Source organism: Gopherus flavomarginatus, chromosome 20, assembly GCF_025201925.1.
Source record: "Gopherus flavomarginatus isolate rGopFla2 chromosome 20, rGopFla2.mat.asm, whole genome shotgun sequence".
NCBI classification, from domain to species: domain Eukaryota; kingdom Metazoa; phylum Chordata; order Testudines; family Testudinidae; genus Gopherus; species Gopherus flavomarginatus.
Genome location: NC_066636.1, coordinates 5,000,258 through 5,022,313, shown reverse-complemented (window position 1 = coordinate 5,022,313; position 22,056 = coordinate 5,000,258). Strand labels below are relative to the sequence as shown.

Here is a 22,056-nt window from a genome sequence, read left to right as displayed (position 1 = left end):
TAGACATGTATCATTAATGCATGTGAAGTTACGACAATTGTGTTGTATGGTATGACAGCATCCTGGCCCCTGGGGGTATTGCTGGGATCTACCTGGGAACTGGGTCACCAGCTACCACAACTTTTGGAATGGGGGCGGGGGGCCTGGGCCGGAGAGAGAGAGAGAGTGTGAGTGGGGGTGTGTGTGTGTGCGTGTGCGTGTGTGTGCATGTGCGTGTGCGTGTGTGTATTCCTACTGCTCCCTGCTGGATGGGATCATGGTCTGTTCATGGCAAACCCAGAGAAGTTAGATAAAAAAGACCAAATCCTCTTGCTGGAAGGTTGCCACATCACCTGATTTTATTTCTTCCAATCCAGAGCCCTCACGCACAGGAACAAAACCTGAGAGAGACAGAGCAGGCTGCTCCCTGCACAGAGGCCCATCTTCTGCATCATGCTCCAGGCTACCTCTGTGCAGACTTTCACACTGCCCTGCACAATCCCCAAGCAGGACCAAGAAAATGCTGCAATGGACAGATTTTAAATACACTGCAGCTGAGCCGTGCCATGCGCACGTTCTCACTGACCTCTGCCGGACACATGCCCCAGCCCAGCTCTGCCTATTGCTGATGCTGTCGTGAGGCTGCCCCAGGGGGCATCTCCCAGGGCACAGTAAGAGCAGCTGCACATGGATGGCACAGGGCTGGTGTATTGCAGGTACAGATGTGGCGGGCGTGAGGCCATCAGTCCCAGGGGAAGGTCAGGCCCAGACCCTGCATCCGCTCCCGGAAAACGGTGTCAAATCGCTGGCTCTGTGCCTCCGAGAGATGGTTCCGCCAGTCACCGCAGATCCCTGCAAACCACAGGGGATATGATCTAGGGTGCCCCTCACTCCCTACCCACAGCCCCTGCCCCCACAAGCTCTACCCCCGCAAGCTCTGTCCATGCCCCTCACTCCCAACCCACAACCCCTGCCCCCAGCCCGCCCCCGCAGCTCTGCTGATGCACCTCAGTCCCAGCTCGCAGCCCCCTGCTAGCCCAAGCCTGGAGTTACCTTTCCTCAGAAACTCCCCCTTCTGGTGGTCCATGTACTCGTCCGGCAGCTGGGAGAAGTTGGACATTTTGTTCCCCTTCATGCTCTGGAAGGAGGCGTTCTCCACCACCGCGGCCACTTGCTCCTCACTCAGCTCCTTCCCCAGGAAGTGGCAGATTCTCCGCACGCTGCCCTGCAGATCCTGGGGGAGACACCCGCTGCCATGAAGAGGGTGATTCTAGGGCGACAATTTTATGGTCCACCTGTGCCTCAGTTCCCTCCCCACGCAGGGCCCTACTCCCCGCTGGGCGCTGAGGAAGAGACCCTCAAGGGCAGAGGGCCTTGGCCATGAGCCACCTTGGCCACCTGAGGTCAGACCCTGTTCCAGGCCAGGGGCAGAGGAATGCAAAGGCCAGGAGGAGCCAACAGCCGGGACATGGACGCCGAGGCCTGGGGAGCTGGGGCTGGCAACACCTTAGAAAAGCACCTGGCTGGGGGCCTGGGGCGGAGTTACGTGTGGGGATGCCTCAGGGGCTGGGTATATGTGGGGTGGCTCAGGGGGGTACGTTTGGTGTCACCAGGGGGTGGGGTTATGTGTGGGCGTGACCCCAGGGCTGGAGTTATCTGGGTGTGGCCCAAGGGGGTGGTTTCCCTACCTGCTGCAGATCCTCGTACGTGATAGAAAAGAAGTTCTCGTTGCCTTTCAGCCCCATCCAGCCGGTGACGTGGTCGAACCAGGAGCCATACACCACTGTGCAGGGGACAGCGGAACGGTGACTCTAGGGTTGGCACCACCCGGCCCTCCACCCACTCTTCAATTTATGATTAAAGTGGTGCTGGGGCTCAAGCAATTTTTTTACGTTCATAACTGATGCAGCCAGACCGGAGGTGCCAGGGCCCTGAACTGCCAAGCCTGGAGGTGCCAGGGCCCGGGACTGCCAGGTACGGAGGTGCCAGGGCTCTGAACTGCCAAGCCTGTAGATGCCAGGGCCCTGGCACAACTTAAGCACTACCTCCACCTAAGTTCCCTCCATGGTGCGTGGCCGCACAGCCATGCAGCAGCTTCTTAAGCCCCACTCAGCAGCCTATTAAGCCCTGGGCAAAGAGCAGCTCAGAGCTGGCTGAGGATGCAGAAACTGGATCCCATCAATGAGTGGCTGGGAGCCTAGGTATCAGGCGAGGGGAGGCTGCCTGCGTGTCCCTAGCTGCAGCAGGGCCCCCGAGGGCCCCAGGGTGCTGCTCACCGTTCCCGCTCAGGAAGTCCTCGAGGAAGGAGTCCAGTGAGCCAGGGTCCTTGAAGAGGAGCGCGATCTTGGAGAAGTGGTAGAGTGAGACCAGGACGTCCTTGGGGCAGCGCAGGGTGTAGATGATCTGGGGGGAGGGGAGGGGACTCACTAACAATCAGGGGAGGGGGATGCCAAGTGAACCCAGCAATTAGCCACCCAACCCGGACCGCCACCTCCCCACCCACTGCAGGGAGAAGGATTCGCCGCACCCTGCTGCCTGTTCTTTCACGCGTCCACATTGCTGTAACTCACACCCAGCAGCAGCCCTGGATTCACCCCCCTCCTGACACACAGCCCCGTTGGTGCCCCTGAATCCTGATTTGCAGCCCCTGCTCTCCCGCCTCTCACCTTGGCCTTGGAGCGCTGCAGGGACTTGGGGAAGAGCTGGACCGGGAGGTGGGAGCAGAGCAGCCGGGGCGGGGGGTATTTCAGGGCAGCCTCCAGCCCTGGTCCATACTCCACCCAGGGCGCCCGGTCCCAGTTCACCACGCTGCGCACCCAGCTGGGGTCCCCATCAGAATGGATCAGACTCAGAATCTCCAGCATCCAGCTAGTGCCTAGGGATGAAAGGGTTAATGGGCCTGAAACAACCCCTCAACCTGCTAGGTCCCCCTCTGCTCCCAGAGCCGGGGAGAGAACCCAGGAGTCCTGGCCCCCAGCCCCCATCAGCTGAGGTGCATCGACAGCGCTAAAATCAGAAGCTCTCACTGTGCTGTGCCAGGGGTCTCCTGGCCCTGCCAGCGGCTCTGGGGAAAGCCGGAGGTTAGAGTGTGTCTGCAGAGAGTCAGCCCAGCACCAGGTGGGTGAATTGGGCCCCAGGGAGCAGCCTGCTTTCTCTCACTCTGGGCGGGCGGAGGGGTTCCTGGAGTCTGGCATCTAGGAAATCAGGTCATGTGACAGGTTTTGTGTTTCCATCTAATGTCCGTGTGTGTGTCAGGACCCCCCTACACACACAAACCCCACTCTCCCCTACCTGACTTGGGGTAGGTGATGTTGAAGACGTCGTCATCCTGCACCTGAAATTCATTCTCCACGTAGCTCAGATTCTCGGGGGAATAATTCAGGCATGGGAACAGCACTCCCTTGTGGGTGAAGTATTGACGCGCCATGGCAGGGCTGGAACAGAGACAGACCTCCTGGTGTCAGTGTTGGTCCTTATGCACTACTAGGGGAGCTGTGCTGCAGGGAGCGCTGTGGCGGTCCTCTCTCCTGAAAATCAGGGGTCTCCAGCGCCTCAGCCTGGCAATGGGAGGCTCAGCTCTGCAGGGAGCTGGCTCAGGCTATTACTTGGCTCTCCCAGCCCAGAGCCAGCTGCACCTTGCCACCAGCTGAGCTGATTCCTTGGCGTGCTCCCGGAACAATCAAGGGCCTGTGCTGGTATCTGCAGCTGGGAGAACAGTCCCGTACCTGGGGTGAGAGCCCTCTGTGAGGGTGTGTAACAGGTCCAGACCCTCTGCTCCCTCCTCAGCAACCCTTGGACCCGGGCAGAGCCAGTGCCATTCAGCCTTCGGTGGTCCTGCCAGGCACAGCGACCCTTGGACCTGGGAGGAGCCGATGCCTTTAACCCCACCCAGGGCCCTGCACTGTCACAGCAGCTCATGACTCTGGGGTGCCTGTTCCTGGCAGGTCCCTGCACCCCTTCCCAGCTGTGTCGGGTACTCAGGGTCTTGTGTGAGAGTGGAGGGGGCAGGGGTGTGGCAGATCCTATCTTCCCACCCCCATGGGGAGGGGTCACTGATCTATGTGCTTTCATGGCAGTTACTAGGGGGAAGGGTGGTGTGGGGGCTTAAGCCCCTGCTGGTCGTTGCTGAGATCTCCGTGTGCTGAAGGGAACTGTCCGGGTCTCCAGACAGGGGGAGACTGGGAACGTGGGCACCGTCCCAGGCCATAAGGAGAGAGTATAAGTAGGTCTGTGCGTGGGATTGTGTGTACGTTTCTCCACAGGAGTTACTGGGGCCACTCCCCCTCTTGCACCCCTATGTTTCTTACCTCACCCTCTCTGCCCCCACAGCCACTCCACTGCCCACGGTTGGGACAATCCAGCCCCCCTCTCCCCAGGGCTGAGAGACGCCCATCTGAAGGCTGTGCTGAGAACTCAAAGGGTTAAAGCAGGGCCAGACCCACCCCAGCTCCCGTTCGGTTGGGTAGAATCAGCCCCTCTGGGTTCCCTGTGCTGGGGAAACGGTTCCTAAGCCAAGTATTAGACTGGGCATCGCCTCCAGAGCCTCATGAATCCCCAAATCAAGGGTCAAGATGAGCTGGGACCCAGTCACGGGGCTGAGCGCTGACTCCCCTAGCGATACAGACTGAAGAGGCTGCCTGAAATCCCCTTAACTCTGCCCTGGACCCGTAGGTGCTGGAACTAGCAGTGCGGGGGGTAACAGCTTGAAATGGTTTCCATTATATCCAGGGCTTACAGCCTGAAGTGCACGCAATGCCACAGTTATTGGGGTTGGCTGATGGTGTATGTTCCCCAGACCTCAGTTCCCAGCTCTGACAGCGCCTGTTTCCCTGCTCCCCATCCCTAGTCCCGATTACCCATCTCCTCCTTCTTAGCAGGCCCAAATATACCCACAAGGCACGCCCCTAATCCCACCCCTTACAACCTATGGTCATGCTCCGTTTTGGAGGGTCTTAAGTTGGGGTCTTCGTCCCACCCCTTGGGTATCCCCTGGGAGGGATAAGGAGTTGGGGCAGTCTTCAACTGGGGGCTTGTATATTACACTCCCCCCATGCCCAGTAACACTTTAACTGCTGTTATCTACTCCCATTATACCAACAAACTCAGGGGGTTTAGGCAAAAGCTACAGTTACCGTGTCTGTCTTTGATCACACGTATTAGTAGAACTGTATACCGAAAACCCTCCAGACAAGCCGAACTCAAAGTCCTCTCTCAGGCAAAACTACAGGCCTGGATCCTACATTGACAGTAATACTCCTAACACACCACCTCTTTTCTTCTAGGACCCACCTTCCCAGGTGTCCCAGCCCGGGAAAAGCATCGAACGTATGGCCGCACATTTCCTGATAGCACCAGGTATCAAGATGCCACGTGTCAGTGCTCCATCTGCCTCACTGCCCCTTGGGTGCCCTGCACTTTCCCTCCTATGGACATACTGCAAGTATATTCCAATCATTATCTCAGACTCCCCATAGTGATGGATCCGAGCAGGTTGGGTCTGTGTCATCTATTACGCTTACGGTGGAGGGCCTCTTACATTACTCATATGTGACAACCAAGGGTTGTCCCCCTCAACCACTGCAGCATACATGGCAAGATTATATTAAGATAAACTTTAAAATAAAAAAAAACAGTACAGAGTTTAAAGGCAGAAGTTTTTGGTTATCAGAGAATGATGTACAGCTTATCAAGAGGTGCAAAGTTGGGTTTAAGATCAGGTGGCATAAGGAATACATGAACTGCAATATCTGCCATTGGGGGTAAAAGGTTAACGGGTCAAAGTACAGACACTGAGAACAGGGTACGTTGTTCATAGAATGGCTATGTTGGGTGTGGGGTATAATGGGAGGATACGATGAGGAGGGTGGATTGACCCTCTTTTGATGAGAGTTCAGTGAGTTTATGTTTCCAGTTCATATGGTCCAATGGACAAAGTCTCTCGGTCCCTTTCTCGTAGTCGATGCAGGATGTGGCTCCGGCTCAGGGTACTGTTGATGGCCGGTGACGTGTTTGGTGGAAGTGTCCCTGGACTATCGGCTGGTGTCTGGGAGTAGCACACTTATTAAACGGGCCAATAGCCAGGCTAATCCACAGTAAGATTGTGAGCCCTGACCATTGTAATACAGTCCAAGATCCAGGCCACCACCAGAAACACTGCAACTCCCACTCTGGATGGTGGAAAGAGAGCTTTGTGGTTTAAGTGTTGGTCTGCTAAACCCAAGGCTATGAGTTCAATCATTGAGGGGACCCATTTAGGGGTCTGAGGATTGATCCTGCTTTGAGCTAAGGGTTGGACTAGATACCTCCTGAGGTCCCTTCCAACTCCAGTATTTTATGCCAGGTTTCACATCCTTTTCACACCACGCTGGAGAATCTATTTTAAATGTGGCCAGTTGTTGGCAGTTGCAGCGAGCTGCCTCTGCAGTGTTCATGGGCTCTTCTTCAGATCCTGGAGACCAGATATTGCCAGAGAAAGGGAATATTTACATTCCTAGCAAAACACCCAGTTTACCGTATATACCTCCCCAGACCATGGCCCCATTTGCAACAGGCCCTTAATTCTACTCCTCCATGGCCCTCGAGGAGGGACCCATCCAAATACGTTCTCTGAACAAACACTTAACTGACTGTGTGTCCATTTTACACCATTCCATCCACCCCATTTATCACCCAGTGGTTCCCAGCCAGCTCTTCCCTTTCTCATTACTCCCACAGGGCTCATGAGGACCCACGTTAGTTGCTGCCCCATTCTAAGATACCAGGGTAACTATTACACAGGTGCCAGACCCACAGTTGAGCTTTTTGGATTCCCAAACACAACTTCCCCCAGGTTTGCCTTCAAAAGCCACCCCTCATCCACGTCACAAGGTCACCTGGCCATGGGGTTAACCTCAGCTTCACCTCCGCCGCCCTCTTCCCCAGCCTGTCGCAATCGCAGCCAGTTGCTGTGCCAGTAGCTCATCCATTTGGTGTTGAAGTTTTACAGTTTGCTTTATCAATTGCTTAGTTTCCCAGCTGGTCCCTAAATTCTACACATCTGACCCCATGGTTGCTGCTGCCCACAAATCCCTTTTCCAGCAACAAGTCCATGGGTGTCCCCTCACCCACCACTGAAATTGCTGCTTCAAACCTTCTAGGGATTCATAGATTCATAGACTCCAGGACTGGAAGGGCCCTCAAGAGGTCATCGAGTCCCGTCCCCTTCACTCACGGCAGGTCCAAATACAGTCTAGACCATCCCTGATAGACATTTATCTAACCTACTCTTAAATAGCTCCAGAGATGGAGATTCCACAACCTCCCTAGGCAATTTATTCCAGTGTTTAACTACCCTGACAGTTAGGAACTTTTTCCTAATGTCCAACCTAAATCTCCCTTGCTGCAGGTTAAGCCAGTTGCTTCTTGTTCTATAATTAGAGGCTAAAGTGAACAAGTTTCCCCTCTCCTCCTGATTACACCCTTTTAGATACCTGAAAACTGCTATCATGTCCCCTCTCAGTCTTCTCTTTTCCAAACTAAACAAACCTAATTCTTTCAGCCTTCCTTCACAGGTCATGTTCTCAAGACCTTTAATCATTCTTGTTGCTCTTCTCTGGTCCCTCTCCAATTTCTCCACATCGTTCTTGAAATGCGGTGCCCAGAACTGAGGCCTAAACATTTGAGGCCTAACCAGAGCAGAGTAGAGCAGAAGAATGACTTCTCATGTCTTGTTTACAATACACCTGTTAATGCAGCCCAGAATCACGTTTCCTTTTTTTGCAACAGCATCACGCTGTTGACTCATATTTAGTTTGTGGTCCACTATGATCCCTAGATCTCTTTCTGCCATACTCCTTCCTAAACAGTCTCTTCCCATTCTGTATGTGTGAAACTGATTGTTCCTTCCTAAGTGGAGCACTTTGCATTTGTCTTTATAGAACTTCAACCGGTTTACCTCAGACCATTTCTTCAATTTGTCCAGATCATTTTGAATTTTGACCATGTCCTCCAAAGCAGTTGCAATCCCACCCACTTTGGTATTGTCTGCAAACTTAATAAGCGTACTTTCTATGCCAACATCTAAGTCGTTGATGAAGATATTGAACAGAGCCGGTCCCCGAACAGACCCCTGCGGAACCACACTTGTTATACCTTTCCAGCAGGATTGGGAGCCATTAATAACTACTCTCTGAGTACGGTTATCCAGCCAGGTATGCATCCACCTTATAGTAGCCCCATCTAAATTGTATTTGCCTAGTTTATAGATAAGGATATTATGCAAGACCGTATCAAAAACCTTTCTAAAGTTTAGGTATACCACATCCACCGCTTCTCCCTTATCCACAAGACTCCTTATCCTGTCATAGAAAGGTATCAGATTGGTTTGACACGATGTGCTGCAGCTGAGGTGTACCCGGCAGGGCTGGCTTCAGGCAGCAGCCGACCAAGCACATGCGTGGGGCGGCACCTTGTAAGGGGTGGCTAATCTTTGGGGGCACAGCAGCGCGCAGGACTGTGGGGGTTTTGGTTCGTCAGAGCGGCACTCAAGGGCTTTTCTTTGTTTGTTGCAGCTCGGCAGTGCTTAGCTGTTGTTTGTTTCGGCAGGGTGGGGGATGGTTTGGGCAGAGTGGTGCAGCACTCGGGGGGGTTGTTTCTGCAGGGCAGTGCGGGGCTAGGGGACTAGTTTGGGCAGAGTGGTGCAGCACTCGAGGGGGTTGTTTCTGCAGGGTGATGCGGCGCTGGGGAGGTTGTTTCTGCAGGGTGGTGCGGTGCTAGGGGGGTTGTTTGAGCAGAGTGGTGCAGCACTCGAGGGGGTTGTTTCTGCAGGGCAGTGTGGCACTGGGGGGGTTGTTTTGGCAGGGCGGTGCAGTTCTGGGGGGGTTGTTTCTGCAGGGCGGTGCGGCGCTGGGGGGATTCTTTGGGCAGGGTGGTGCAGCACTCAGGGGGGCTGTTTCTGCAGGGCAGTGTGGCACTGGGGGGGTTGTTTCTGCAGGTCAATGCGGCACTGGGGGCGCTGTTTGGGCAGGGTGGAGCGGCGCTCAGGGAGGTTGTGTCTGCAGGGCGGTGCCGCGCTGAGGGGTATTGTTTCTGCAGGGTGGTGCGGTACTGGGGGGGGGTTGTCTAGGCAAGGAGGTGCGGCGCTGGGGGGGTTGTTTGGGCAGGGTGGAATGGCGCTCGGGGGCGGTTGGCAGGGTGGGACAGCGCTCGGGCAGCGGGGGTTGTTTCAGCAGGGCAATGCCTTTTTTTCTTTTTTTGCTTGGGGCAGCAAAAGAGGTAGAGACGGTCCTGGTACCTGGTCCACTCACCATTCTCTAGGGTGTGCCACCCCCTCCGTGTTATGGACTGGAAAGATCCATTGAAAAGTGCTGGTTGCACATGCACCCACAGTGGCTTCCACATCTTTGCTCAACAGGGGGGTATTTCTGGCTCCAGGCTGCTGCCAGCTTAAACCTAAATTTTCACACCTTCGCATCCATATTACCTGTAGGGTTACATTCTGCAAAGTGGTTACATTATCATAGAACCGGCGTCCCAGAGGAGACTTTATCCCCACTGTGAACTGTGTCCATAACAACTGCACACTCAGATATTTTCTTCTGTGCAGGTACCCTTGTGATTACCCATGGTAACATCACATCCAAATTGTGGGACCCCATAATCCAAATACCCCAGGAGACCAGAGAGTTATATCTTCTTGAGACCCCCCTGTGACAAGACACGTTCTGATGATTGGGTTTACCACTGTCATTGATCATGGCATAGCCTGGGACAGGAGAAGACAATCTATGGCACGTGTGCCGAAGGTGGCCACGAGCTGGATTTCAGTGGCACTCACACTGCCTGGGTCCTGGCCACTGGTCTGTGGGCTCTACATTTTAATTTAATTTTAAATGAAGCATCGGAAACATTTGGAAATCTGAAACCACATACTGACACTGCCAAATTCCCGGGGGCGGGGAGGAGGGGGAGGAGGAATGAAATGAGAGGTGCAACTTCCTATGGACAAATCCTTAAAGTCCTCATTTGCCTCATAACCGCAACTTGGGGGTGTCGCTGTTCATATGTTTCCTCCTTTTGCCACTTCATATCACGGGATCTGGGCAGGGTTTACAACAGCAACAACTGGGAATAGCAGCAAACAATCGGTCCAAAAGTTTATTAACAGGTAATAGCTAACCACTAGAGCCCACCCCCCTCCCAGAGCCAGGCAAGAGCCCTGCTGTGTGCAATAGTCTCTCGCACTAAGGGCATGTGCTGCTGGCTTCATGCCAAGAGAGACCATCAGGTGATGCCGTGGGGGCGGGAGGGGGCAGTGCAGCCCACGTGGCCACATCGCCCTCTGCCTCGGGCCCTGGACTCGGAACAAGGACAGGCAGGGTGGGGACGGCCAATATTGACCTGGCAGAGGAGTGAGCCAGCCAGCCGTTGGCCAGGCAGAGGCGAGCGCATCCACCTCCTGTCACACCGCGTGGGCAAACAGGAGGAATCCAGCCTGGGCCGCGTGCAGAGACAGGCGGCCGGAGGTCTGGGGAGCTGGGCTGGGTGAGCCCCAATTGGGACTGGCAGCTGGGAACATAGAGCCGGGTGAACCAGGCAGAGACGAGCCATGGGGGCTTTGCTCAGAAAACTACCAGCGAGACCCTTCCCACCTGGGGCTCTGCCCACATGGGGCTGCTCCTCTCTACAGCCCCTCCCGGCTCCCTCAGCTCCAGCACCTTCACAGGGCTCCCCTTCCGGCACCGGCTGGAGTCGCAGCAGGGCCTCCAGGGCACCCCCCGGCCACTGCTGCCACAGGCTCCCCCACAACATCCCCCCCCCAAGATTCAGTCAGGGGTATTTATGGTGTAAGTCATGGACACGTCATGGGCCATAATTTTTTGTTTCATCCCCGTCACCTGGCCTTGACATTTACTAAAAATGTCCATGAATAAATCGTAGCCTTACTAATAAATTATGTACAGCGCTATCATGGGCAGGTGAGGGGGGCGCGGGGTTTGTGACACTCTGTGCCTTGGGGGAGCGCCCTGTAACCCACATATTCCTTATTTTTATATAACTGTGATATTGCATATAAAGCAGGCTGGGTGAGGCATCAGGGGAAAGGGCATGATCTGCTGAAAGTCATTTCTCTATCCATAGACATATATCATTGATGCATGTGAAGTTATGAGAATTGTGTCGTATGGTATGACAACATCCTGGCCTCTGGGGGTATTGCTGGGATCTACCTGGGAACTGGGTCATCAGCAATCACAACCTTTGGAATGGGGGTGTGGGGGTCTGAGGGTGGGGGTGAGAGAGAGAGAGACTGTGCGTGTGTGCACATGTGTTCCTGCTGCTCCCTGCTGGATGGGATCATGTTCTGTTCATGGCAAATCCAGAGAAGTTAGATAAAAAAACCAAATCCTCTTGCTGGAAGGTTGCCACATCACCTGATTTTATTTCTTCCAATCCAGAGTCCTCACGCACAGGAACCCAAACCCGAGAGAGACAGAGCAGGCTGCTCCCTGCACAGAGGCCCATCTCCTGCACCGTGCTCTAGGCTGGCTCTATCAGTCAGGTTACCTGAGCTTCTTAACCCTTTACAGGTAAAAGGATTTTGGTGTCTCTGGCCAGTCGGGATTTTATAGTATTTTACACGAGGGCTGTTACCCTATCATAGCTATAAAGGGAAAGTATCTCCCAGGGCACAGTAAGAGCTGTGGGTGGCACAGGGCCAGTGTATTATGAGTGCAGATGTGGCGGACGTGAGGCCATCAGTCCCAGGGTAAGGTAATGCCCAGACCCTGCATCCATTCCCAGTAAACAGTGTCGAATCGTTGGCTCTGTGCCTCCTACAGATGGTTCCTCCAGTCACTGCAGATCCCTGCAAACCACAGGGGATATGGTCTAGGGTGCCCCTCACTCCCAACCCACAGCCCCTGCCCCCACAAGCTTTTGCCCATGCCCCTCAAACGTTTTATTAGGACTGTATGTGCAAAACGCACCAGGCAAGTCGAACTCAAAGTCCTATCTCAGGCGAAACTGCAGGCCTGGATCCTACATTGACACTAATACTCCTAACATGCCACCTCTTTTCTTCTGGGACCCACCTTCCCAGGTGTCCCGGCCCAGGAAAAGAATCAGACGTCTGATGGCACATTTCCTGATAGCGCCAGGGATCAAGATGCCCACGTGTCAGTGCTCCATCTGCCCCACTGCCCCCTGGGCAATATAGTGTCCTGCATCTTCCCTCATACGGCTGTTCCTCGCGCAGCACCAGAGTTTGGTGTACTGCCAAGAGCAGGGATGGATGGATGGAAGGATAGATAGAGTCCATGGGGCTTGTGAGAGAGAGTGTGTATATGAGGATAGATAGAATGTAGTTTAAATGTAGCCAGTTGTTGGCAGTTGCACTGAGCTGCCTCTGCAGTGTTCACGGGCTCTTGTTCAGATCTTGGATATCAGAGGGTACGTCTACACTACAGGATAAATTTGAATTAGCTTAAACCGATTTTATAAAACAGATATTATGAAATCGATTGTGCGCGTCCACACTAGGCACATTGATTCGGTGGTGTGCATCCGTGGTCCGAGGCTAGCATCGATTCTGGAGCGGTGCACTGTGGGTAGCTACTGTAAAAGAATGAGGCTAATAATGAGAGTTTGCATCCACACTAACCCTAAATCGGTATAGTAACATCAATTTTAGTGTTACTCCTCTCGTTTTGTAGGAGTACAGAAATCAGTTTAAAGAGCCCTTTAAATGGATATAAAGAGCAGTGTAGTGTGGACGGGTGCAGCATTAAATCGATTTAATGCTGTTAAAATCGGTTTAACAGCGTAGTGTGGACCAGGCCAGATATTCACAGAGAAAGGGAGTATTTATGCTTCCATCACAACACCCCATTCACCATATATACCCACCCCCTCCACATTTAGCCTCATTTGCAACAGGCCCTTAATTTTACTCCTCCATGGCCCTTGAGGAGGGACCCATTCGAATACGTTCTCTGGACAAACACTTAACTGACTGTGTGTCCATTTTACACCACTCCATCCACCTCATTTATCCCCCAGTGGTTCCCAGCCAGCTCCTCCCTTTCTCATTACTCCCATGGGGCTCATGGAGACCCACCTCAGTTGCTGCCCCATTCTAAGATACCAGGGTAACAATTCCACAGGTGCCAGCCCCACAGGTGAGCTTTTTGTATTCCCAAACACACCTCCCCCCAGGTTTGCCTTTCAAAGCCACCCCCCACCCACGTCACAAGGTTCCCTGGCCACGGGGTTACCCTGAGCTTCACCTCCGCCGCCCTCTTCCCCAGCCTGTCGCAATCGCAGCCAGTTGCTGTGCCAGTAGTTCATCCATTTGGTGTTGAAGATTTACAGTTTGCTTTATCAATTGCTTAGTTACCCAACCGGTCCCTGAATTCCACACACCCGACCCCGTGGTTGCTGCTGCCCACAAATCCCTTTTCCAGCAACAAGCCCATGGGTGTCCCCTCACCCACCACTGAAATTGCTGCTTCAACCCTTCTAGGGATGTGCTGCAGCTGGGGTGTGCCCGGCAGGGCTGGCTTCAGGCACCAGCCGACCAAGCACACGCGTGGGGCAGCACCTTGTAACAGGCGGCTAATCTTTGGGGGAGGAGCAGCTCAGGGTTGGAGTTTTTTTGGTTCGGCGGAGTGGTGCTCATTGGTTTTTGATTGTTTATTGCGGCCAGGCGGTGCTTAGCTGTTGTTTGTTTCTGCAGGGCGGTGCAGCACTGGAGGGATTCTTTGGGCAGGGTGGCACGGCGCTGGGGGGGTTGTTTGGGCAGGGTGGTGCGGCGCTGTGGGGGTTGCTTTGGCAGGGTGGCGCGGCGCTGGGGAGGTTGTTTGGGCAGGGTGGCACGGCGCTGGGAGATTGTTTGGGCAGGGTGGTGCAGCGCTGCGGGGGTTGTTTGGACAGGGTGACGTGACACTCTGAGGGGGGTTGCCAGAGTGGGACAGCGCTCGGGCAGCTGGGGTTGTTTCAGCAGAGCAATGTCTTTTTTTCTTTTTTTGCTTGGGGCAGCAAAAGAGTTAGAGACGGTCCTGGTACCCGGTCCACTCACCATTCTCTAGGATGTGCCAACCCCTCGGTGTTATCGACTGGAAAGACCCCTTCAAAAGTGCTGGTTGCACTTCCACCCACAGTGGCTTCCACATCTTTACCGAACAGGCGGGTATTTCTGGCTCCAGGGTTCTGCCAGCTTAAATCTAAATTTTCACACCTTGGCATCCATATTACCTGTAGGGTTACATTCTGCAAAGTGGTTACATTATCATAGAGCCGGCATCCCAGGAGAGACTTTATCCCAAATGTGATGTGTCCACAACAACTGCACACCCCGGGTTTTTCTTCTGTGCAGGTACCCTTATGATTACTCATGGTAACATCACAGGTAATAGCTAACCACTAGACACCACCTCACTCCCACAGCTCGGAAAAGAACCCAGGAGTCCTGCCACTCAGCCTCCCCCTTCCCATTTTAATCACTAGACCCCATCCCCCTCCTATAGCCAGGCAAGAACCCTGCTGTGTGCGATAACTCCTGTAGCAAGGGCATGTGCTGCTGCCATGGGAGGTCATTGGGTGATGCAGTGGGGGCGAGAGGGGGCGGTGCAGCCCAAGTGGCCACATCACCCTCTGCCTCGGGCCCTGGACTTGGGACAAGGACAGGCAGGGTGGGGACGGCCAATATTGACCTGGCAGAGGAGTGAGCCAGCCATTGGCCAGGCAGGGGCAAGCGCATCTCCCTCCAGTCACACCGTGTGGGCAAACAGGAGGAATCCAGCCTAGGCCGGGTGCAGAGACGGGCGGCCGGAGACCTGGGGAGCTGGGCTGGGTGAGCCCCCGTTGGGACTGGCAGCCGGGAATGTAGAGCCATTGGCCAGGCAGGGATGAGCCATCAGGGCTTTGCTCAGAAAATTGCTGGCAAGACCCTGCCAACATGGAGATGCTCCTCTCTACAGCCCCCGCCGGCTCCAGCACATTCACGGGGCTCCTCCTCCAGCAGCGGCTGGAGTAGCAGCAGGCCCTTCAGGGCACCCCCCCAACATCCAGCCTCCCCCCAATTCAAGCAGAGGTGTTTATGGTATAAGTCATGGACAGGTCATAGGCCATAATTTTTTATTTCTTCCCTGCCCTGTAACCCCCATATTCCTCATTTTAATATAATTGTGATATTGCATATAAAGCAGGCTGGGTGAGGCACCAGGGGAAAGGGCACGATCTGCTGAAAGTCATTTCTCTATCCATAGACGTGTATCATTGATGCATGTAAAGTTATGACAATTGTGTTGTACGGTATGACAGCATCCTGGCCCCTGGGGGTATTGCTGGGATCTACCTGGGAACTGGCTCACCAGCTATCACAACTTTTCGACTGGGGACGGGGGGCCTGGGCGAGAGAGAGAGAGAGAGTGTGAGTGGGGGGTGTGTGTGTGCGTGTGCGTGTGCGTGTGTGTGTGTGTGTGTGTGTGTGCGTGTATGTGTATTCCTACTGCTCCCTGCTGGATGGGATCATGGTCTGTTCATGGCAAACCCAGAGAAGTTAGATAAAAAAACCAAATCCTCTTGCTGGAAGGTTGCCACATCACCTGATTTTATTTCTTCCAATCCAGGGCCCTCACACACAGGAACCCAAACCCAAGAGAGACAGAGCAGGCTGCTCCCTGCACAGAGGCCCATCTCCTGCATCATGCTCCAGGCTGGCTCTGGGCAGACTTTCACACTGCCCTGCACAGGCCCCTGCCTGCAAGCAGGACCAGGAAAATGCTGCAATGGACAGATTTTAAATACACTTCAGCTGAGCCGTGCCATGTGCATGTCCTCACTGACCTCTGCCGGATACATGCCCCAGCCCAGCTCTGCCTATTGCTGATGCCGTAGTGAGGCTGCCCCAGGGGGCATCTCCCAGGGCACAGTAAGAGAAGCAGCGCATTGATGGCACAGGGCTGGTGTATTGCAGGTACAGATGTGGCGGGCGTCAGTCCATCAGTCCCAGGGGAAGGTCAGGCCCAGACCCTGCATCCGCTCCCGGAAAACGGTGTCGAATCGCTGGCTCTGTGCCTCGGAGAGATGGTTCCTCCAGTCACCGCAGATCCCTGCAAAGCACAGGGGATATGGTCTAGGGTGCCCCTCACTCCCAACCCACAGCCCTGCCCCCGCAGCTCTGCTGATGCACCTCAGTCCCAGCTCGCAGCCCCCTGCTAGCCCAGGCCTGGACTCACCTTTCCTGAGAAACTCCCCCTTCTGGTGTTCCATGGACTCGTCCGGCAGCTGGGAGAAGTTGGACATTTTGTTCCCCTTCATGCTCTGGAAGGAGGCGTTCTCCACCACCGCGGCCACTTGCTCCTCACTCAGCTCCTTCCCCAGGAAGAGGCAGATTCTCCGCACGCTGCCCTGCACATCCTGGGGGAGACACCCGCTGCCATGAAGAGGGTGATTCTAGGGTGACAATTTTATGGTCCACCTGTGCCTCAGTTCCCTCCCCGCGCAGGGTCCTACTCCCCGCTGGGCGCTGAGGAAGAGACCCTCAAGGGCAGAGGGCCTTGGCCATGAGCCACGTTGGCCACCTGAGGTCAGACCCTGTTCCAGGCAAGGGGCAGAGGAATGCAAAGGCCAGGAGGAGCCAACAGCCGGGACATGGACGCCGAGGCCTGGGGAGCTGGGGCTGGCAACACCTTAGAAAAGCACCTGGCTCTGGGCCTGGGGTGGGGTTACGTGTGGGGATGGCTCAGGGGCGGGGTACATGTGGGGTGGCTCGGGGGGGGCTACATGTGAGGTGGTTGGGGGGGCTACATTTGGTGTCACCAGGGGGTGGGGTTATGTGTGGGCATGACCCCAGGGCTGGAGTTATCTGAGTGTGTCCCAAGGGGGTGGTTTCCCTACCTGCTGCAGCTCCTCGTACGTGATAGAGAAGAAGTTCTCGTTGTCTTTCAGGCCCATCCAGCCGGTGACGTGGTCGAACCAGGAGCCATACACCACTGTGCAGGGGAGAGCGGAACGATGACTCCAGAGCTGGCACCACCCGGCCCTCCACCCACTCTTCAATTTATAATTAAAGTGGTGCCGGGGCTCAAACAATTTTTTTACGTTCATAACTGATGCAGCCAGACCAGAGGTGCCAGGGCTCTGAACTGCCAGGCCTGGAGGTGCCAGGGCCGTGGCACAACTTAAGCATTACCTCCACCTAAGTTCCTTCCATGGTGCGCGGCCGGATGGCCAAGCAGCAGCTTCTTAAGCCCCACTCAGCAGACTATTAAGCCCTGGGCAAAGAGCAGCTCAGAGCTGGCTGGGGATGCACAAACTGGATCCAATCAGTGAGCGGATGGGAGCCGAGGCATCAGGTGGGGGGAGGCTGCCTGCGTGTCCCTAGCTGCAGCAGGTCCCTCGAGGGCCCCAGGGTGCTGCTCACCGTTCCCGCTCAGGAAGTCCTCGAGGAAGGAGTCCAGTGAGCCAGGGTCCCTGAAGAGGCGCAGGATCTTGGAAAAGTGGTACAGCGAGACCAGGACGTCCTTGGGGCAGCGCAGGGTGTAGATGATCTGGGGGGAATGGAGGGGGGTCACTAACAATCAGGGGAGGGGGATGCCAAGTGAACTTAGCAATTAGCCACCCAACCCGGGCCGTCACCTCCCCACCCTCTGCAGGGAGAAGGATTCGCCGCACCCTGCTGCCTGTTCTTTCACGCACCCACATTGCTGTAACTCACACCCAGCAGCAGCCCTGGATTCACCCCCCTCCTGACGCAGAACTCTGTTGGTGCCCCTCAATCCTGACTTGCAGCCCCTGCTCTCCCGCCTCTCACCTTGGCCTTGGAGCGCTGCAGGGACTTGGGGAAAGCTGGACCGGGAGGTGGGAGCAGAGCAGCCGGGGCGGGGGGTATTTCAGGGCGGCCTCCAGCCCTGGTCCGTACTCCACCCAGGGCGCCCGGTCCCAGTTCACCACGCTGCGCACCCAGCCGGGGTCCCCATCAGAACGGATCAGACTCAGAATCTCCAGCATCCAGCTAGTGCCTAGGGATGAAAAGGTTAATGGGCCTGAAATAACCCCTCAACCTGCTAGGTCCCCTTCTACTGCCAGAGCCGGGGAGAGAACCCAGGAGTCCTGGTCTCCAGCCCCCATCAGCTGAGGTGCATTGACAGCGCTAAAATCAGAAGCTCTCACTGTGCTGTGCCAGGGGTCTCCTGGCCCTGCCAGCGGCTCTGGAGAAAGACGGAGGTTAGAGTGTGTCTGCAGAGAGTCAGCCCAGCACCAGGTGGGTGAGTTGGGCCCCAGGGAGCAGCCTGCTTTGTCTCTCTCTGGGAAGGGGGAGGGGTTCCTGGAGTCTGGCATGTAGGAAATCAGGTTATGTGACAGGTTTGGTGTTTCCATCTAATGTCCGTGTGTGTGTTAGGACCCCCCTACACACACACACCCCCGCTCTCCCCTACCTGACTTGGGGTAGGCAATGTTGAAGACATCGTCATCCTGCACCTGGAATTCATTCTCCACGTAGCTCAGCTTCTCGGGGGAATAATCCATGCATGGGAACAGCACTCCCTTGTGGGTGAAGTATTGACGCGCCATGGCAGGGCTGGGACAGAGACAGACCTCCTGGTGTCAGTGTTGGTCCTTATGCACTACTAGGGGAGCTGTGCTGCAGGGAGCGCTGTGGCGGTCCTCTCTCCTGAAAATCAGGGGTCTCCAGCGCCTCAGCCTGGCAATGGGAGGCTCAGCTCTGCAGGGAGCTGGCTCAGGCTATTACTTGGCTCTCCCAGCCCACAGCCAGCTGCACCTTGGCACCAGCTGAGCTGATTCCTTGGCGTGCTCCCGGAACAACTCAAGGGCCTGTGCTGGTATCTGCAGCTGGGAGGACTGTCCCGTGCCTGGGGTGAGAGCCCTCTGTGAGGGTGTGTAACAGATCCCGACCCTCTGCTCCTTCCTCAGTAACCCTTGGACCCGGGCAGAGCCAGTGCCATTCAGCCTTCGGTGGTCCTGCCAGGCACAGCGACCCTTGGACCTGGGAGGAGCTGATGCCTTTAACCCCACCCAGGGCCCTGCACTGTCACAGCAGCTCATGACTCTGGGGTGCCTGTCCCTGGCAGGTCCCTGCACCCCTTCCCAGCTGTGTCAGGTGCCCAGGGTCTTGTGTGGGAGTGGAGGGGGAAGGGGTGTTTCAGATCCTATCTTCCCACCCCCATGGGGAGGGGTCACTGATCTATGTGCTTTAATGGCAGTTACTAGGGGGAAGGGTGGTGTGGGGGCTTAAGCCCCTGCTGGTCGCTGCTGAGATCTCCCTGCGCTGAAGGGAACTATCCGGGTCTCCAGACAGGGGGAGACTGGGAACGTGGGCACCATCCCAGGCCATAAGGAGATAGTATGAGTAGGTCTGTGTGTGGGATTGTGTGTACGTGTCTCCACAGGAGTTACTGGGGCCACTCCCTCTCTTGCTCCCCTATGTATCTTACCTCACCCTCCCTGCCCCCACAGCCACTCCACTGCCCACGGCTGGGACAATCCAGCCCCTCTCTCCCCAGGGCTGAGAGACGCCCATCTGAAGGCTGTGCTGAGAACTCAAAGGGTTAAAGCAGAGCCAGACCCACCCCAGCTCCCGTTCGGTTGGGTAGTATCAGACCCTCTGGGTTCCCTGTGCTGGGGAAACGGTTCCTAAGCCAAGTACTAGACTGGGCATCGCCTCCAGAGACTCGTGAATCCCCAGATCAAGGGTCAAGATGAGCTGGGACCCACTCACGGGGCTGAGCACTGACTCCCCTGGCAATGCAGACTGAAGATGCTGCCTGAAATCCCCTTAACTCTGCCCTGGACCCTTAGGTGCTGGAACTAGCAGTGTAGGGGATAACAGCTTGAAATGGTTTCCATTATATCCAGGGCTTACAGCCTGAAGTGCACGCAATGCCACGGTTCTTGGGGTTGGCTGATAGTGTCTGTTCCCCAGAGCTCCGTTCCCAGCTCTGACAGCGCCTGTGTCCCTCCTCCCCATCCCTAGTCCCCATTTCCCATCTCCTCCTTCTTAGCAGGACCAAATATACCCACAAGGCACGCCCCTAGTCCCACCCTTTACAACCTATGGTCATGTTCCGTTTTGGAGGGTCTTAAGTTGGGGTCTTCGTCCCACCCCTTGGGTATCCCCTGGGAGGGGTAAGGAGTTGGGGCAGTCTTCAACTGGGGGCTTCTATATTACACTCCCCCCATGCCCAGTAACATTTTAACTGCTGTTATCTACTCCCATTATACCAACAAACCCAGGGGGTTTAGGCAAAAGCTACAGATACCGTGTCTGTCTTTGATCATACGTATTAGTAGAACTGTATACCGAAAACCCTCCAGACAAGCCGAACTCAAAGTCCTCTCTCAGGCAAAACTACAGGCCTGGATCCTACATTGACACTAATACTCCTAACACACCACCTCTTTTCTTCTAGGACCCACCTTCCCAGGTTTCCCAGCCCGGGAAAAGCATCGAACGTATGGCCGCACATTTCCTGATAGCACCAGGTATCAAGATGCCACGTGTCAGTGCTCCATCTGCCTCACTGCCCCTTGGGTGCCCTGCACTTTCCCTCCTATGGACATACTGCAAGTATATTCCAATCATTATCTCAGACTCCCCATAGTGATGGATCCGAGCAGGTTGGGTCTGTGTCATCTATTACGCTTACGGTGGAGGGCCTCTTACATTACTCATATGTGACAACCAAGGGTTGTCCCCCTCAACCACTGCAGCATACATGGCAAGATTATATTAAGATAAACTTTAAAATAAAAAAAACAGTACAGAGTTTAAAGGCAGAAGTTTTTGGTTATCAGAGAATGATGTACAGCTTATCAAGAGGTGCAAAGTTGGGTTTAAGATCAGGTGGCATAAGGAATACATGAACTGCAATATCTGCCATTGGGGGTAAAAGGTTAACGGGTCAAAGTACAGACACTGAGAACAGGGTACGTTGTTCATAGAATGGCTATGTTGGGTGTGGGGTATAATGGGAGGATACGATGAGGAGGGTGGATTGACCCTCTTTTGATGAGAGTTCAGTGAGTTTATGTTTCCAGTTCATATGGTCCAATGGACAAAGTCTCTCGGTCCCTTTCTCGTAGTCGATGCAGGATGTGGCACCGGCTCAGGGTACTGTTGATGGCCGGTGACGTGTTTGGTGGAAGTGTCCCTGGACTATCGGCTGGTGTCTGGGAGTAGCACACTTAATAAACGGGCCAATAGCCAGGCTAATCCACAGTAAGATTGTGAGCCCTGACCATTGTAATACAGTCCAAGATCCAGGCCACCACCAGAAACACTGCAACTCCCACTCTGGATGGTGGAAAGAGAGCTTTGTGGTTTAAGTGTTGGTCTGCTAAACCCAAGGCTATGAGTTCAATCATTGAGGGGACCCATTTAGGGGTCTGAGGATTGATCCTGCTTTGAGCTAAGGGTTGGACTAGATACCTCCTGAGGTCCCTTCCAACTCCAGTATTTTATGCCAGGTTTCACATCCTTTTCACACCACGCTGGAGAATCTATTTTAAATGTGGCCAGTTGTTGGCAGTTGCAGCGAGCTGCCTCTGCAGTGTTCATGGGCTCTTCTTCAGATCCTGGAGACCAGATATTGCCAGAGAAAGGGAATATTTACATTCCTAGCAAAACACCCAGTTTACCGTATATACCTCCCCAGACCATGGCCCCATTTGCAACAGGCCCTTAATTCTACTCCTCCATGGCCCTCGAGGAGGGACCCATCCAAATACGTTCTCTGAACAAACACTTAACTGACTGTGTGTCCATTTTACACCATTCCATCCACCCCATTTATCACCCAGTGGTTCCCAGCCAGCTCTTCCCTTTCTCATTACTCCCACAGGGCTCATGAGGACCCACGTTAGTTGCTGCCCCATTCTAAGATACCAGGGTAGCTATTACACAGGTGCCAGACCCACAGTTGAGCTTTTTGGATTCCCAAACACAACTTCCCCCAGGTTTGCCTTCAAAAGCCACCCCTCATCCACGTCACGAGGTCCCCTGGCCATGGGGTTACCCTCAGCTTCACCTCCGCCGCCCTCTTCCCCAGCCTGTCGCAATCGCAGCCAGTTGCTGTG

At 54.8% G+C, this 22,056-nt stretch overlaps 1 protein-coding gene and 1 pseudogene across 1 annotated transcript; both read right to left on the bottom strand.

Moving 5' to 3' along the window:
• Positions 1-713: 713 nt before the first annotated feature.
• LOC127038449 (sulfotransferase 2B1-like) lies at positions 714-3,406 on the bottom strand. Its single transcript, XM_050931070.1, has 6 exons — positions 3,271-3,406; positions 2,646-2,854; positions 2,256-2,382; positions 1,668-1,762; positions 1,033-1,213; positions 714-831 (listed from the first exon to the last, which is right to left on the bottom strand). Exons 1-6 carry the CDS (start codon positions 3,404-3,406, stop codon positions 722-724), a joined length of 858 nt encoding a protein of 285 aa, XP_050787027.1. The 3' UTR covers positions 714-721.
• A 12,554-nt stretch (positions 3,407-15,960) lies between these two features.
• On the bottom strand, positions 15,961-18,534 carry LOC127038455 (sulfotransferase 2B1-like; annotated as a pseudogene).
• Between the last annotated feature and the right edge of the window lie 3,522 nt (positions 18,535-22,056).